At 45.8% G+C, this 19,281-nt stretch overlaps 1 protein-coding gene across 1 annotated transcript in view; it reads left to right on the top strand.

Moving 5' to 3' along the window:
• Positions 1-5,907: 5,907 nt before the first annotated feature.
• The window catches only part of ZNF414 (zinc finger protein 414), a 55,150-nt gene continuing 41,776 nt past the window's right edge, over positions 5,908-19,281 (top strand). The window contains exon 1 of the mRNA XM_077273482.1: positions 5,908-6,265. Within this exon, the coding sequence (XP_077129597.1) occupies positions 5,990-6,265 (276 nt within the window). The 5' untranslated portion in view covers positions 5,908-5,989. The remainder of the gene's footprint in view (positions 6,266-19,281) is intronic.

The following is a 19,281-nucleotide window of genomic DNA, read 5'->3' as shown; positions in this document are numbered from 1 at the left end:
ATATATATATATATATATATATATATAATAGAACTACCTTCTCACCCCCAATGGGGGTAGTCTTTGTTATCTTTTTCATTCTCGGGTCCGCTAACAGAGACCTGGGAGTTTGAGGGTTCGGTGCAGGATCTTAGTTGCTACCAGCATTGCACTTTTCTGGACAGAGAGATCAGATGTTGCTCCTGGGATCTGTTGTAGCTATTCTTCCAACTTAGGGGTCACTGCTCCAAATGCTCCTATAACCACTGGAATCACTGTTGCCTTCACCTTCCACATCTTCTACAGTTCTCCTTTGAGGCCCTGGTATTTCTCTAGCTTCTCATATTCCTTCTTTCTGATGTTGCTGTCACTTGGCATTGCCACATCTATTATCATTGCTGTCTTCTGATCCTTGTCTACTATAACAATGTCTGGTTGGTTAGCCAACACCTGCTTATCCATCTGGATCTTGAAGTCCCACAGGATTTTAGCTCTTTCATTCTCCACCACTTTTTCTGGGGTCTCCCACCTAGACTTAGGGGGATTTAGCCCATATGCTGTGCAGATGTTCCTGTATACAATTCTCGCTACTTGGTTGTGGCGTTCGGTATACTCTGTTCCTGCTTGCATTTTGCATCTTGCCACTATGTGTGGGACTGTTTCTGAGGTTTCTTTGTATAGTCTGCACCTTGGGTCTTGTGTGGTAGATTCCGGCTTCTATGGATCTGGTACTTAGTGCTTGCTTTTGTGCCGTTATGATTAGTGCTTCTGTGCTGTCTCGGAGTCCCACTTTCTCCAGCCATTGGTAGGATTTTTCCATGTCAGCCACCTCCATTATCTGTCGATGGTACATCTTGCTTCATGTTCCTGTTCTTCCTTACAGAGCTGCTGTTGTTGCTGCCTTGGGCTTTCTCTCAGCATCTCATCTTTTGGGGCCATTTTTCTGATGTATTCCTGGATACTCCTTGTTTCATCCATGATGGTGGCTTGGATGCTTATCAAGCCTCGCCCACCCTCCTTTCCATTGGTATACAATCTTTGGGTGTTAGATTTAGGGTGAAGAGCTTTTGTGTCTTCACATCTGCAGCTTCCATCTCTTCTTTTGGCAAGCATGGTATCTAATAACTGGCAGGGCATATGTATTGATGGTGCAGATTTTATTTTTCCCATTGAGCTGACTCTTCAGAACCTGTCTTACCCTTTGATGGTATTTGGATGTTGCTGCTTTCCTTGCCTCCTCATCATGGTTACCGTATCCCTGTGGGATGCCGAGGTACTTGTAGCTTGTCTGTACATCTGCTATGTGCCCTGTTGGTAATTCCACTCTATCAGTCTTGACTACCTTGCCTCTCTTTATTACCAACCGGCCGCATTTCTCCAGGCCGAAGGACATCCCGATGACTTCACTGTAGATCCTTGTCAGGCGGATCAGTGAATTGATATCTCATTCATTTTTCGTATACAGCTTGATGTCATCCATGTACAGGAGGTGGCTGATGGTGCTTCCACTCTTGAACTTGTATCCATAGCCCGACTCTGAAATTATCTGACTGAGGGGGTTAAAGCCTATGCAGAACAGCAATGGGGACAGTGCATCACCTTAGTATATGCCGCATTTGATGGTCACTTGTGCTAGTTGTCTTGAGTTGACTTCCAATGTTGTTCTCCATTGCCCCATTGAGTTTCTGATGAAGGTTCAGAATTTCCTGCTGATATTGTAGAGAGCCAAGCATTCACAGATCCATGTGTGTGGCATTGAGTCATAGGCTTTCCTGTAGTCAATCCAGGCTGTGCTGAGGTTGGTCTGTCTGGATCTTGAGTCTTGAATGACTGCTCTATCTACTAGGAGCTGGTGCTTAGAACCTCTGGTGTCAGTCTCAATGCCTTTTTAAGCTGGATTCATGTACTGGTTCATATGGTTCTGTAGCTTGGTGACTATGATGTCTGACAGGAGTTTTCATGTTGTTGTAAGGCAAGTTATTGGGCGGTAGTTGAATGGAACTGTTCCTTTGTGAGGATCCTTCATGATGAGCAGTTCTTCCTTGTGTTAGCCAATCTGGGTGGTGGCCTGCTTCTACCTGTTGATTCATCTGCTTTGCCATGTGTTCATGTACCGCTGTTAATTTCTTTAGCCAGTAGGTGTGCATCATGTCTGGGCCAGGTGCTGTTCAGCTCTTCATGTTCTTGACCCGCTGTTTGATGTCTGCTTCTGTAATGGTGACTGGTTCTTGCTCTAGGTTGTTGCTGTGTTTCGTTCTCGGATCTTGCAGCCGCATTGCACTGGTGTTGTGTGTTTTTTCCTTCTCCCATATGTTCCTTTACTGTTGTTCAGTCTCTGCTATTGGTGGACTTGCTGCCTTTGTGCTGTAACTTCTTTGCTTTAGCTTTTCTAGTGTATCTCCCTAGTCTTGCAGCAAGTGTTGTGAGCCTTTGTTTAGCAGTCTCTGGGGATTCAGTTGGGGTCAGGCCTTTGTACTTGTCTAACTTGGTCTTATTCTTGATCTTTACACCCTTCTGTATTTCTGTTAGTTGGCTGACTACTCTTCGTGTCACCTTGATCTTCAGTCTTCTTGTCCAAGGGGGGCACGTACTTCTGTTGTTCTTGCTGGTTGTATAGCCAGCCATTTCAATGATTGCTGAGGCAGTAGCATAAATTAGTTTGAGTTATAGTGGTAGTAGGTATTGATGCAAGTGCTCTATTGGCATCTTCTAGCATACTGTCTGGAGGTGTTTCTTAGCTGTTGATCTCTAGTATTGATAGTACTTAGTTTATCCAAGATCATCTGGTCTAATGCTCTCTAGTTGCAGGATTGGATCAGGATCTTCAGGGGTTGCACATGTTGTTCTTCCAGGTCTTCATGTGGGTGGATCTACAGTGCAGTTGATCCATCTCAAGTTGTGATAATAGCTTTCTCTTTAGGATATTGAAACGTTGGGTGACTAGTTGTTTCTCAGTCAGTGGACATGCAGGTCTTGTATCCATCCAGAGTTTCCTCATACGATTCATGTATCCTCTCTATTTGGTCCGTTTCATCAGATCCAGGTTCTCTTGCCTTGTCCATGTATGGCTTGTTCCAGTAGCCCATTTATCATGAGATTGTCCTGGTTCCTCAACATCTGACGCCGACCTTGTTAATCCGAGTGACGTCCAAGCCGGCATGACTCTGTTCGTGACATTCTCATGTTTATTGAGGTAGGCACTACAGTGTTAGTAATCTTGCCCAAGGATCACTACAGGTATATTATTTCCAACAGGGCAGAGCCAGATTGGTGGTTGTGCACCTTAACAGCCACCTAGTGTAGATTACAGTGGTATATAATTTATTTTTCCACTGGCAAGATCCGGGATTTGAACCAAAGTGTCCAAGCTATGACATCTGCTGGTATAGGTACACTGTGTTTTATCAAGACAAAAGTCAGCACAGCCATTTATACATTTCAGTAGGACATTTCGGATTTTAAAAACATTTTTTCAAGCCGGTGTTATAAAGTATTCTAATTTACTGAGATAATGACTTTTGGGTTTTCAGTGGCAGATTAATATATGGGAGAGGGAAAACTTTTAAAGGGAACCTGTCACCACGTTTTTGGAAGATGGGATAAAAATAGCGTTAAATAGGGGCAGAGGTGGGCGTTACATTAGTGTGTGTGTTATGCGTTTATTACCCACCTAAGTTGCCGAAATAACTTTGCAAAGTCTCCGTTTTCGCCTGTCAATCAGGCTGGTCAGGTCACATGGGCGTGGTGTCTTCACCCAGATTTGGCGTAGTTTTCCGTTGGTGGCGTAGTGGTGTGCGCATGCCCAAAGTCCGGAATCCTCTTCCAGGGGATTTAAAATAGCGCGGTGTTCGTTATTGCATTGGTGATCGGTGGGCGCGGCCATCTTCCTTTGGCCGCGCGTGCGCAGAAGCGGCGCTCTGCTGGCCGCGGCTTCAGGAAAATGGCCGCGGGATGCCGCGCGTGCGCAGATGGATATCGCGGCGGCCATTTTCCTGAAGCCGCGGCCAGCAGAGCGCCGCTTCTGCGCACGCGCGGCCAAAGGAAGATGGCCGCGCCCACCGATCACCAATGCAATAACGAACACCGCGCTATTTTAAATCCCCTGGAAGAGGATTCCGGACTTTGGGCATGCGCACACCACTACGCCACCAACGGAAAACTACGCCAAATCTGGGGGAAGACAACGCCCATGCGACCTGACCAGCCTGATTGACAGGCGAAAACGGAGACTTTGCAAAGTTATTTCGGCAACTTAGGTGGGTAATAAACGCATAACACACACACTAATGTAACGCCCACCTCTGCCCCTATTTAACGCTATTTTTATCCCATCTTCCAAAAACGTGGTGACAGGTTCCCTTTAAGATGGGTGATGACCATGGCGGCCATTTTGAAGTCGGCCATTTTGGATCCAACTTTATTGAGAATTTTACAAGAAAAACAATGGTGTACTTGGTTTTAACATAATTTTATTCTTTCATGAGTTATTTACAAGTTTATGACCACTTATAAAATGAGTTCAGTGCTGCCCATTGTGTTGGATTGTCAATGCCACCCTCTTCTCCCACTCTTGAAACACTGATTGCAATACCGCAGAAATGCTAGCACAGGCTTCCAGTATCCGTTGTTTCAGATGCTGCACATCTCGTATCTTCACAGCATAGACAATTACCTTCTGATGACCCCAAAGATAAAAGTCTAAGGGGGTCAGATTGGAAGACCTTGGTGGCCATTCAACTGGCCCATGATGACCAATCCACTTTCCAGGAAACTGTTCATGTAGGAATGCTCAAACGTGACACCCAAGATGGTGCACCACCACATATTTGCTGTCAGGTCCGAGCATTCCTATATGAACAATTTCCTAGAAAGGGGATTAGTCGTCGTGGGCCAGTTGAATGGCCACCAAGGTCTCCTGATCCCCCAGGCTAAAAACATCAGCTCTCAGTTTCCCCTGGATTGGCGCATCTCACTTAAGGCACTACCGCTGTGAGAATTTTCTCAAGCAGCAGTGCCGTGACAGCACAAACTCCCGTGACATCCCACGGCGGCGCAGTGATACACTGACAGGAGGTATCCTCCCGCAGTGTATCGCCGGAGCCGTGTAGAGCAGTCCACATCTTCTGAGATCGCCGTGGGACACTCATTATTAAATGGACAACGGCAGACAGGGAATATATGTTGGTTTACTTTATTTTTGTTGCAGGAGACACTGGCGTAGGGGATTGGGTGTTTGGTGAGTATGAATGTGTTTTTTTCTGTTTACAATTGAACACAGTCGCCGGATGATGGGACTACTGGCCCATCATTGGCTCATGTCACTGTTATATGTGACACCAGACATAGCCGGGTGGGAGTAGTAGTCCCATCAGACTGCAGCTTTTTGGCATGCAAATCCTCAGCCCATTTTACACCTGCGGTTTAGCTGTGGATTTGACTGACTCAATGTAAGTCAATGTGTGCAGAAACACTGCAGATCCACAAAAATAATTGACATGCTGCGGAAAATAAAACGCTGAGAATCAGTGCAGAATATTCCGCAGCATATGCACACCAATTTTGGATTCCCATTAACATTGACTGAGCATTTTGCGGATTTGGTGCAAATCTGCGAGGAAAAACGATGTGGATCCGCAACGTGTGCACATAGTCTAACGGCACACGCCGACTACCTGCACGGAAATTCTGCACCTGTTCAGCCAGCAACCTAGGCAATGAGGAATTAACACTAAAATTATAATTTTGAAGACTACAAAGCTGAACGTTTTTGCTATTATACTTATTTTAAATATAACAATTAAAAAAATACAACTTTCATTGGGAAAACATCCCTATACAAAGCAGCCGTTTCCATGCCACCTTGTAGGTGTGTGTGTTATCCGCCCAGCAGCAGTCACTATACGCAGCCACATAGTGACTATATACTGTAAGGCGCAGACAGTGCTGCTTTTCTCCCCTCCACACACACCATGCGTGCAGCGTCCGCCATTATCACACTTCCACCCTTGGGATGGCGGCTCTGGTTTGCAGTGTCGTGCACACACGCACGTATGTCATGGCCGCCAAGTTACTCCTCAGTGAGGCAATTAGTAAGCAGTTATGTATACACAGCCACAGCTCACAAAGCGTCCATCCCCCACCCATGCGAGCAGCAGCGTCCTTCCCTCCGCCCTCTATAATCTCGCGTTATCACTGCACCCAAAATGGCTACAATGTGACACAGCGGCGAGAAGAATCGTCTGCCGGATACATAACAACCTGCGAGGCGGCATCAGCACGAGCCATGGTAAGTGTCCGCAGAGACGCCTGAGAGGCGGCTTTCCCGCTCTTTCTAGCGAGGACGCAGAAGTAAGGCTGTGCCCTAAGCCCTTGCATGTATACACCGTGCAATTATGGCGGTATGTGTAACGATGAGGTGAATAGCGCGCTCCTATTCAGGCTAGCTGGGAAGGGGTTAAGTAGATCGTCCTCGCTTCTGATTGGCTGGGACCGTGGGTTGGCCCCCCTCCTCCGTGCTTTTACCTCACGCACAGGACATTGTACACTACAAATGGCTGCTCTGTATGCTGGAGAGTTCTGGAAATGCTGTCAAAGTGCCCCCAGAAAACATATCAGCTCAGTACTTCAGCAGGAGATTGAGGCTATGTGCACACGTATTCTTGAGGTCTGCAGATTTTTCCACAGTGGATTTGAGAAATCCGCAGGTAAAAGGCACTGCGTTTTACCTGCAGATTTAGGCCATGTGCACACGCTGCGGATTCCATTGCGGAATTTTCTGCAGCGGATTTGATAAAACCGCTGCGGTTTTTCCTGCGGATTTATCACGGTTTCTATTGCGGATTCCGCTGCGGGTTTTCACCTGCAGTTTTCTATTGGAGCAGGTGTAAACCCGTAGCGGAATCCGCACAAAGAATTGACATGCTGCAGAATGTAAACCGCTGCATTTCCGCACGCTTTTTTCCTCATGTGCACTGCGGATTTCATTTCCCATAGGTTTACATTATACTGTAAACGCATGGGAAACTGCTGCGGATCCGCAGCAAAATCCGCAGCGTGTGCACATACCCTTACCGTGGATTTTGTGCGGATTCCACCTGCGGTTTTACACCTGTGGATTCCAATAGAGGAGCAGGTATAAACCGCTGCGGAATCTGCACAAAGAATTGACATGCTGCGGAATGTAAACCACAGCGCTTCCGCACTTTTTTTCCGCAGCATGGGTACAGCGGTTTCTGTTTTCATAGGTTTACATGGTACTGTAAACTCATGGAAAACTGCTGCGGATCCGCAGCAAAATCCGCAACGTGTGCACATAGCCTAAAGGTACCTTCACACTAAACGACTTTGCAACGATAGCGATCCGTGACGTTGCAGCGTCCTGGATAGCGATATCGTTGTGTTTGACACGCAGCAGCGATCTGGATCGTGCTGTGATATCGCTGGTCGTTGCTGAAAGTCCAGAACTTTATTTGGTCGTCAGATCGGCGTGTATCGTCGTGTTTGACAGCAAAAGAAACGATGCCAGCAATGTTTTACAATGGTAACCAGGGTAAACATCGGGTTACTAAGCGCAGGGCCGCGCTTAGTAACCCGATATTTACCCTGGTTACCATTGTAAATGTAAAAAAAAAAAACACTACATACTCACCTTCTGATGTCCGTCAGGTCCCTGGCCGTCTGCTTCCCGCACTGACTGAGCGCCGGCTGGCCGTAAAGCACAGCACAGCGGTGACGTCACCGCTGTGCTCTGCTTTTACTTTACGGCCGGCCGGCGCTCACAGTCTATATATCAATATCAATTTGTTGGGGAAATGGGAGTGTATAGGTACCGTCACATTTAGCGACGCTGCAGCAATCTAGACAACGATCCCGATCGCTGCAGCGTCGCTGTGTGGTCGCTGGAGAGCTGTCACACAGACAGCTCTCCAGCGACCAACTATGCGAAGTCCCCTGGTAACCAGGGTAAACATCGGGTTAATAAGCGCAGGGCCGCGCTTAGTAACCCGATGTTTACCCTGGTTACCAGCGTAAACGTAAAAAAAACAAAACACTACATACTTACATTCCGGTGTCTGTCCCCCGGCGCTGTGCTTCTCTGCACTGTGTAAGCGCCAGCCGGAAAGCACAGCGGTGACATCACCGCTGTGCTCTGCTTTCCGGCCGGCCGGCGCCTACACAGTGCAGGGAAGCAGAACGCCGGGGGACCCGACAGACACCGGAATGTAAGTATGTAGTGATTGGTTTTTTTTACATTTACACTGGTAACCAGGGTAAATATCGGGTTACTAAGCGCGGCCCTGCGCTTAGTAACCCGATGTTTACCCTGGTTACCAGTGAAGACATCGCTGAATCGGCGTCACACACGCCAATTCAGCGATGTCTACGGGAGATCCAGCGACGAAATAAAGTTCTGGCCTTTCTGCTCCGACCAACGATGGCACAGCAGGATCCTGATCACTGCTGCCTGTCAAACTCAACGATATCGCTAGCCAGGACGCTGCAACGTCACGGATCGCTAGCGATATCGTTCAGTGTGAAGGTACCTTTACAATACAATGGTGACATTAACCCCACAAATATTACCCATATGACACCTCTACAGGGTAGTGGGAAGAGAGGCTAAGTGCCGGAATTGGCGCATCTTAGAGAAGCGCCATTTCAGGGGTGGCTTTCAGCTGGTGTTTGTAGCCGGGGAAGGGGGTGGGTGCAATATCCATGGCCCCTTCTTAGGCTAATAACATCAGCCCGCAGCTGTCTGCATAGCCTTTTCTGGTTATTAATTATAGGGGGACCCCACGTTGTTTTTTGGGGGGTCCCCCTATTTTAATAGCCAGTAAAGGTTAAATATACAGCTGCGGGCTGATATTCATAGCCTGGGAAGATCCATGGGTATTAACCCCTTCCTAGGCTATAAACATCATATAGTTCTCACATAATACCACCATATAGATCACACATAATGGCGCCATATAGTTCTCATATAATACCATCATATAGATCACACATACCACCATAGTGTTCTCATATAATACCGCCATATACTTCTCACATATACTTTTCACATAATACCGCCATATAGATTACACATAATACCGTTATATAGATCACACACAACACCATGTAGATCACACATAAAACCACCATATAATTGTCACATAATAATGCCACATAGATCACACATAATCCCACAATATAGTTATCATATAATAGTCATATATTTTGTACATTATTCCACCATACTGATCAAACATAATACCACCATACAGATCACATATAATACCGTCATATAGATCACACATAATGCCATAATACAGATCACACATGATACTTGTCCGCATCAAGTGTAGTCTATATGACAGTACTATGTAAAAAATATATATGGTGGCATCATTTGTGATCTATATGGCAGTATTAAGTAATAAATATATATGGCGGTATAATGTGTGGTCTTTATGGGAGTATTATGTGATAAATAGATATGGCAGTATTATGCGTGATCCATATGGCAGTGTGCTGGTCTATGGGGGGGTCACAGAGAGAGATATACAGTGGAGGGAGCTGAGTATTTCAGGAGAGCAGTGTGCTGGTCTATGGGGGGAGTGTGCGCACGCTGACGCTCACACACTGACACACACGCACACAACTGTATACTTAGCCTTTACTGGCTATTAAAATGGGGGACCCCAAACAAAAAAAATTACGTGGGGTCCCCCTATAATAACCAGCAAAGGTTATGCGAACAGCTGCAGGATATTAATAGCCTAGGAAGGGGCCATGGATATTGCCCCCCCAGGCTAAAAAACCTCAGCCGCCCCAGAAATGGCGCATCTATTAGATGCGTCTTTTCTGGCACTTTGTCCGTCTCTTCCCACTTGCCCTGTAGCAGTGGCAAGTGGTGTTCATATTTGTGGGGTTGATGTCACCTTTCTATTGTCAGGTGACATCAAACCCACAGCTTAGTAATGGAGAGGCGTATATAAGACACATATCCATTACTAATCCTATAGTTGTAAATAAAGACACAGCCAGAATGAAGTCCTTTCTTAATCTTAATTAAATTATACTTACCGAACGCATAATCCCCGAATCCCTCGTCTTTTGCAACAAAAATAAAATAAACCACAATTATTCCTCACCTGTCCGCCGAGAAGATAATCCATAATGTACCACGATGATCCTGATCACTTTTGAGAGCAGTCACATCAGTGATATGACTGCTTTCAAAGACAGCCGGCGATAGACTGACAGGATGAGATCGCCCCCTGCAGTGAATCACTGCACCGCCGTGAGTATAATTTTTTTTTTTTTTTTTTTATGTGAATGTGTATGTAATGTAACTTTTTATTTTTTTTTTAAACTGTGAGCACAGGTAGCGGCAGATGATACTACTCTCCCATCAGACATAGCCCAATGGGAGCAGTAGTCTCATCGGTCCGCGCCTGCTTTTTTACCGCAAGTCACCCCTGCAGGTCACAGTCAGCTGCGGAATCACACTGACACCTGCCAGCATGATCCCGCAGTACTGTGACCGACAGTAGTAGTAGTAGTGTTACCGCAGGTGAGAGTCACAGCTGTGGGGGTCACGCTGACATGTCACAGCATGACCCCCGCAGCTCCTGTTATCGCAAGCACTGAGCTGTGTGTGCAATGGGGAAAGACATGCAGGGGGAGAGGAATGCATAGGAGGGAGAGCGAACAGGCACAGGGGGATGGAGAGAACACATGGGGCGAGAGACAGTCACCTCCAGAGTCACAGAGGGAGGTATTTGGGGGAAGGAGCAGGGTGACTGCAGCACAGAGTATTTCAGGAGAGCCGTGTGCTGGCCTATGGGAGATCACAGAAGAGATATATGGGGGAAGGGTATGTGATCCCTGTTGTGTGCATGCTACTTCTCTCCTGTTTTGTGACTAAGGGCTTGTTTCCATTTGCGAGAAACACGTCCGTGTCTCGCATGTGGAAACCAAGCTCTGGTGCCGGCACTTGGGAGCGGAGCGTGCGGCCGCATAGCAACACATGGAGCCGCACGCTCCGCTCTGGAGTGCCGGTGCCAGAGCTTGGTTTCCACATGCGAGACACGGACGTGTTTCTCGCAAATGGAAACAAGCCCTTAGGGCTCCTTTCCACTTGCGAGATAAACGTCCGTGTCTCGCATGTGAAAAACAAGCTCTGGCGCCGGCACTTGGGAGTGGAGTGTGCGGCTGCATAGCAATACATGCAGCCGCACGCTCCACTCCCAAGTGCCGGCGCCAGAGCTTGTTTTTCACATGCGAGACACGGACGTTTATCTCGCAAGTGGAAAGGAGCCCTAACATTCTTGCTTTTTTTTTATTTTACCGCTGGACTGGTGTTACTAATCTAAATTCCCTGCCCCTAGTCTCATACTCATCAGCCCCCGTCTCCATCTGTTATCAGCGCCATTCCATTTATTTTCTGCAGATTGTGACCTGTTGGATTCCTCCGATATTTGCTGAGTGATCCAGAAGTCACAACTCAATGTTAGTGTATGGAGCCAGAACGCCGCTCTCATAGACTCACACTGAGAGTTTGTGACTGTTACCTCCGACTTCAGGGGAATTAGGAGTTGCGGTCACAAGATGGCGCCACAGGACCAGAGTGGTGCCAGGAAGAGCTGAAGATAGCTGGTAAGTATAAGACTAGGGTCAGTGAACTTAGATTAGTGGCGCCTCTCTAGTGTTCATTTTTTTTAAAATGCCGGAGTGGTGCTTTAACCCTGCTCTGACAGCCGTCTGTGTGGGGCATTGCCTATTCTAAGTGCGTTTACAACAGTTTTTTTTTTTGTTTTTTTTTTTTAAAGCTCATGGTAAAAGCGTCATAAAAAAACATGAGTATTTTTATAATCCAATTTCCATCCATGCAGTTTTCACAGCATATCAATATTATATACTTAAAGAAACGTTCCCACGATCAGGAACTAGCAGTGTTTTGGATGCAACGTATGTTTTCTGCATCCAAAACGCTGCCTTCTATTGAACACAGGCAGATCCGTATATGTTCACTGAACTGTGCGGATTTAACGTGTTCGATACATTCCATTGATTCAATTTCTGTTGCGGAGATTAGCATCTCCGTGAGAGTAATTGACATGCTGCAGTCTTGAAAGACGCGCCACATGTCAGTGTCCGCAGGTGACTATGCACGCACAGTGGACATGTGTTTTCTAGAAATCCTATCCACTATGTCACAGCTGTCTGCTGCGAGTTTGACACTGCATAAATACGCAGCATCAAAGTGCTTTATGGCACGGACTTGCTCGAAATCTGGTGTTGAATAAAAATAAATAAAATAAATTGTGTGACTATACGGTAACCTCTTTTCTGTCTTTGGGACCCACTCCTGGTTTTGGCTTACAAATCCAAAAATTCTGCCATACGTATGAGGCATAAGGCTGCATTCTCACATCTGTGTGTCGCGGAAAAGGCTTCTGGTCTCCCAAACTTCACAGTCTCTGAGGCATTTATGAGGCTGTCAAGTTCAGGTCAGGAGACCCATGGCACGTCCCTGCATCACAGTCCCTACTCAAGCTGTGACATGGATGTGTGAATATGGTCTGTTAGGCTATGTGCACACTTTGAGTATTTGCTTGCCAAAATGCTGCAGCAAAAACGTGCGTTTTTGCAGTGATTTGGTGCGTTTTTGTACAGCAATGAAGGCTTTTTTGAGCTAAATAAAGATATTTAAAAAAAAAAAGTTTTGTGATGTGATTTCTTGGCTCAACACCACCTTTTTCATGCTGATGCAGTGTGGCATCAGGGTAATGGGATTAGGGCAGCAGCTGTCATTGACACATAGCTCTAGGCTTAGTAATGAAAAGGTGTAAGGGCCCCTTCACACTGTGCAATCAAAGTCTGAACGAGCGTTCGATTTGTGACGTTTATCCGTCCTCGTTCCGAGGTTGCAAAGTGTGACATGGCGTTACGATTTGCGACGCAGCCCAGCATCGTACGATGTGAAAGAAAGAGCAGAACTTTCTTTCGTCGTAAATGTCCCGCTGTGGCGGTCGAAATCGTAGTATGTGACGGCGGTCATACGAGCTCGTAATGCGACTACGTGGGTTGGGCTTCCGCATACCTGTCTCCTGATTGGGCGTGACGTTTTAGCACGCCCATGCTGGTAATACGTCACGCTCGGAGTCGTAGGACTATGGCGGTGTGAAGGGTAGCGTACGATTGCGACGCGTGACGTTCACATCGCAACTACGTCAGAAAAAGCGTTAACATCGTAGAGTGTGACCGCTGGCTGCGAGCTCGTACTGCGATGTCGAATATGACGCAAATGCGTCGTAATCGTAGGAGAATCGACCAGTGTGAAGGTACCCTAAGCCCAACACTCTCATTACTAAAGGTACCGTTACACTAAACGACTTACCAACGATCACGACCAGCTTTTTTACTTTTACAATGGTAACCAGGGTAAATATCGGGTTACTAAGCGCGGCCCTGCACTTAGTAACCCGATGTTTACCCTGGTTACAAGTGAACACATCGCTGGATCGGCGTCACACACGCCGATCCAGCGATGACAGCGGGTGATCAGCGACCAAAAAAAGGTCCTGATCATTCCCATCGACCAACGATCTCCCAGCAGGGGCCTGATCGTTGGTCGCTGTCACACATAATGAGATCGTTAGCGGGATCGTTGCTACGTCACCAAAAGCGTGACGTTGCAACGATATCGTTAACGATATCGTTATGTGTGACTCAGCCTTAAGCCGATAAACACAATCACAAACAAACACACACAAACCTACACACACATTGTCACCAGCCTATGTAGGCGCGTTAACAGAACAATTGTACATAGGCTGTAACCAGACAGTAACTGTTAATTTTAAAGAAAAGAAAATGGCGTGGGTTCCCGTGTAATTTTAATAACCAGCAGAGGGAAAGCAGACGGCTGGGGGCAGATGTTTATAGCCTGGGAAGGGGGTAATACCCATGGAGCTTCCCAGGCTGTTAATATCAGCTCACAGCTGTATACTTAGCCCTTACTGGCTATTAAAATGGGGGATCCCTTAAAAAAAAATGTAGGGTCCCCCTATAATTAATAACCAGCAAAGGCTATACAGACAGATGCGCGTTGATATTAATAGCCTATGAAGGGGCCATGGCTATTGGCCCCTCCCAGACTAATAGCCTCAGCTCTCAGCCACCCCATAAAAGGCGCATCTATAAGATGCGACAAATCTAGCACTAAGCCTCGCTCTTCCCACTTGCCCTGTAATGGTGGCAAGTGGGGTTCATATTTGTGGGGTTGATGTCACCTTTGTATTGTCAGTTGACATCAAGCCCACAGGTTAGTAATGGAGAGGTGTCTATAAGATACCTGTCCACTAGTAACCCCATAGTGATATTGTATAAAAACAGACACCCAGAATAAAGTCCTTTATTTGAAATAATGACACAGACTCCTTTAAAAATCTTAATTAAACCATACTCACCAAACGCCTAATCCACCGAAGCCAACGTCTCCTGCAGCAAAAAATAATAAACCACTATTCCTCACCTGTCCGCTGAGAAGATAATTCATAATGTCCCACGACGATCCCGATCACTTTGAGAGCAGTCACAAGAGTGATGTGACTGCTCAAAGACAGCCGGCGATACAATGACAGGAGGAAATCCTCCAGCAGTGTTTCACTGAGCTGCCGTGATAGTTCACCAGAGTTCATCAGCTGATCAGCTCTGATGATCTCTCTTACAGCACCACTGCTGTTTGGGAAAGTTCTCACACAGCAGTGCCGTAAGTGAGAGCATCAGAGCTAATGAACTCTGGTGAACTCTCACAGCAGCTCAGTGATACACTGACAGGAGGTAATCGCTCCCGCAGTGTATAGTCGGTGGCCGGGTAGAGTGGTCACATCTCACGATGTGACTGTTCTACACGTGAGATCGCTGTGGGACACTCAGGATTACGCGGGCTACGGCAGACGGAGTATATGTTGGTATATTTTACACTATTTATAGGAGACGAGGGTGTGGCGGATTGGGCGTTAAGGTGTGTGTATATATATATATATATATATATATATATATATATATATATATATATATATATATATATATATATATATATATATATATATATAGTAGCATGGCTAAAGGTTGGATAGTCGACGGGAGGTATGTATCACAGAGAAGGCTTGTCGCTGTGATGTAACCCGGAGTGTTTTCTTTATTTCTTTAATGCACATAAAGTAATAAGGCATTGTTTGGTATATTTGGGTCCGGGTTACGGGTAGCTATGAGAGATGGGAGGGTCTGGCTACCCATATACCTCACCCCTGGGTAAGGGGCATAACCATGCCTATCTATGTTTGTTTCAGGACCTGTGGTGATGTCAGAACCACATGTCTAATCATGTGACAGGTACCTGGGTGTGGTTTCAGGCTACATAATGGAGGTGTGTTTGGCACATGCTGGTGAGTGTTTGGGAATCTGTGAGTGTGGACAGAGGTCCCTGTGTCCAGGCGGGACACTACAGACAGGAGTCTGTGTGTGTGGAGGAGAAAGCCTCCACAGTGTGTTAAGGCTCCAGGACTGGGCCTGCGTGCTGGACATGGCACAGTCTGTGTGCCTACAGACCTGAGAGAGCGGAGCTCTTCTATGGACTTTGATGCTATGTCGGCCTGATATACAGACTGTTTTCCTTTTTGTTGCTGCCTTGCTGGTTTATGGAGCAAATAAACCCACTTGGACATTAAAGAGAATGTGCCTCCTGTTTCCTCCAACGCACCTGAGCGAGTGAATCCCTACAATATACACACACACACACACACACACACACACACACACACACACACACACACACACACACACACACACACACACACACACACACACACACACACACACACACACACACACATATGTAATTTTGCTTTTTTTTTCAATTGTGAGTACTGGCGCCGGCAGATGATAATACTTCTCCAATCAACGGCTCCTGCCATCACTGTTATGAGTGACAGCAGACATAGCCCGATGGGAGCATCAGTCTCATTGGCTCATGTCAGCTTTTTACCGCAGGTCACCGCTGCGGGTCAGTCAGTTGAGGGGTCACGCTGACAGCATGATCCCACAGTGCTCTGGCCAACAGTCTTACCGGCGGTAGCGTTACTGCCGATAAGAACTACCGCGCCGGTGTTTCCCACTCTCTCACACAATGACAGCATGGGAAACACCATATAAAGCCGGTAAAACGCAATGCAAAAACTCAGCAAATCCACAAACCTTTTTGTACCTGCATTTTCGCTTCGGATTTGACTGACAGAAAAAAGCACACTGCAAATACGCATGGAAATTTACTGATCATGTGCACAACACTTCAGGATTGTTATTGAATTACCTTGCATAAGGATTCCATTGCGTTTTTGGACTATTTGGAAAAAAAACGCATCGTGTGCACATAGCTAAAGATAACGCTGGAAATAAATCTGCACTGAATATGCAACATGTGAACTTGGATCTGTGGGAAAATTTGAAATCTGTGAAAGAGAATTAAACAAATATTATTTGAGCCAGTTCTCATGTGTATTGATGGCATAATTCACACTTGCATTTTACTATTAGCATTACACTGCTGCTATTTAGATTCTTATTTGTCCTACTCTTTATTGTTTTGCAGTAAATTATGTGCTATCTTAAATCCTGGCGCAATAGGCCTAACAGGCACAGCTCACACATTTTTGTTTCCGCCTCCTATCTAAGGCTACGTATTTGCGGTCGGCGCCGCAGCGTCGCCGCATGCGTCATGCGCCCCTATATTTAACATGGGGGCGCATGGACTTGCGTTTTGCGCCGCATGCGTCCCTGCGGCGGCCGCGTCCGGGCGCAGAGGACGCAGCAAGTTGCATTTTTGCTGCGTCCAAAATCAATGAAAAAAAGGACGCATGCGGCGCAAAACGCAGCATTGTGCATGCGTTTTGCTGCGTTTTTGTTTGCGTTGTGGCGCCGACACTGCGGCGCACAACACAAATGTGAACGTAGCCTAAGGGTATGTTCCCACGGTCAGGAATGGCTCAGGATTTGACGCAGGGTGAAATCTGCACCAAATCTGCATCTGAGGTCACTGGCAGGTCACTTGCGTTTTTTGATGCGTTTTTTTCTACATGCGTTTTTTCATTGCATGTGGGGTTTTTTTGTCACTTGAAACAAAGCTAATTGAAAGTTGGCTTCTGAGAAGGAAAAAAAATAAAAGTGATTTCCTGTTGCAGATAAATTAGGGTATGTTTCCACGGTCAGTAAATGCTGCGGGTTGGACACTGCGTACATCTGCAACGTGCAGATGTTACAGCATATTGTATGGGACTTCAAGAAATCCCATGCCCACTATGTGTGCACCAATGCCCGTGGCTCACCTGCAGAGATGGACATGCGGCGCGTCTTTCCAGACCGCAGCATGTCAGTTTATGCAGTGAAGACACTCTGTCTTCGCTGCATAAATTACCCATACACTTTTATTAAATGTAAAGCCACATTATCTTCCTAGTCACATGCATATTAGGCCGGGGTCACACTCAGCGTAGGGAAATACGGTCCGTATTTTACATGCATAATACGCAGAAATAATCCCAAAACAGTGATCCGTATGTCATCCGTGCAGACATATATCCAGTCTATCTATCTATCTATCTATCTATCTATCTATGTATCTATATATCAGTGAGACACACACACACACACACATATATATATATATATATATATATATATATATATATATATTTTATATTTCATACAGCGCAAGATAGCAGAAAAGCCGGTATTTCAATTACCGGCTTTTGCTATCTCCTTCCTAAACCCGACAGGATATGAGACATGGTTTACATACAGTAAACCATTTCATATCCCTTTTTTTGCATATTCCTCACTACTGTTAGTAGTGTGTGTGTGTGCAAAATTTGGGGCCTCTAGCTAAAGGGTTAATTCACAGAAAAAACTGGCGTGGGCTCCTGCGCAATTTTCTCCACCAGAGTGGGAAAGCCAGTGACTGAGGGCAGATATTAATAACCTAGAGAGGGACCATGGTTATTGGCCCTGCCCCTGGCTAAAAACATCTGCCCCCAGCCACCCCAGAAAAGGCACATCTGTAAGATGAGCCTATTCTGGCACTTAGCCTCTCTCTTCCCACTCCCCTGTAGCGGTGGGATATGGGGTAATAAAGGGTTAATGCCACCTTGCTATTGTAAGGTGACATTAAGCCTGGTTAATAATGGAGAGGTGTCAATAAGACATCTATCCATTATTAATCCAATAGTAGTAAATGGTTAATAAAACACACACACATTAGTGTTGTAATAGTTTATTATACTCTTAATCCAAATGACGACCCTCGTTCTGTAAAAGAAAAAAAAGAAAAAAGCAACAATATCCCATACCTTTCCGGCGCTCAGTCACGTCCCACGTGGTAAATCCATCTGAAGGGGATAAAAAAAATTTACAGTCAGTTGCCTGCTAATGCAGCTGCCCCTGGCAGTAAAAACTGGGGAAATGAATGGAAAGCAGGGGAACGTAGCATCCTAGATTTGTGGTGCTGCGCCCCCTGCTGGTATAAACTCATATGAACTCTAGCGTGGGAATTTTTCTGAATAGTTTCTCACGCTAGAGTTCATATGAGTTTATACCAGCAGGGGGCGCAGCACCGCAAGTATACAATGCTACGTTCCCCTGTTTTCAGTTCATTCCCCAGTATTTACAACCAGGAGCAACAGCTGCACTAGCAGGCTCCTGGCTGTAAAAATGTTTATCCCCTTCAGATGGATTTACAGCGTGGGACGTAACTGAGCGCCGGAAATGTATGGGATATTGTTGCTTTTTTCTTTTTTTTCTTTTAGAGAACGAGGGTCGTCATTTGGATTAAGAGTATAATAAACTATTACAACACCCTGTGTCTTTATTTCAATAAAATACTTTTTTCCTAATGTGTGTGTGTTTTATTAACCATTTACTACTATTGGATTAATAATGGATAGATGTCTTATTGACACCTCTCCATTATTAACCAGGCTTAATGTCACCTTACAATAGCAAGATGGCATTAACCCTTTATTACCCCATATCCCACAGCTACAGGGGAGTGGGAAGAGAGAGGCTAAGTGCCAGAATAGGCGCATCTTACAGATGCTTTTATGCTATCTAGCGCTGTATGAAATATTAATATATGTCTCACTGTGTCTCACTGACATCTATCTATCTATCTATCTATCTATCTATCTATCTATATACTATGTGTAGACATTTATTCTATCTATTCTAACCTGTCAGTGTGATTTTACTGTACACCGC

Source organism: Ranitomeya variabilis, chromosome 1 (assembly GCF_051348905.1).
Source record: "Ranitomeya variabilis isolate aRanVar5 chromosome 1, aRanVar5.hap1, whole genome shotgun sequence".
Lineage (NCBI taxonomy): Eukaryota > Metazoa > Chordata > Amphibia > Anura > Dendrobatidae > Ranitomeya > Ranitomeya variabilis.
Note: the sequence above shows the minus strand (reverse complement) of the source record. Positions and strands in the feature narration are given on the sequence as shown.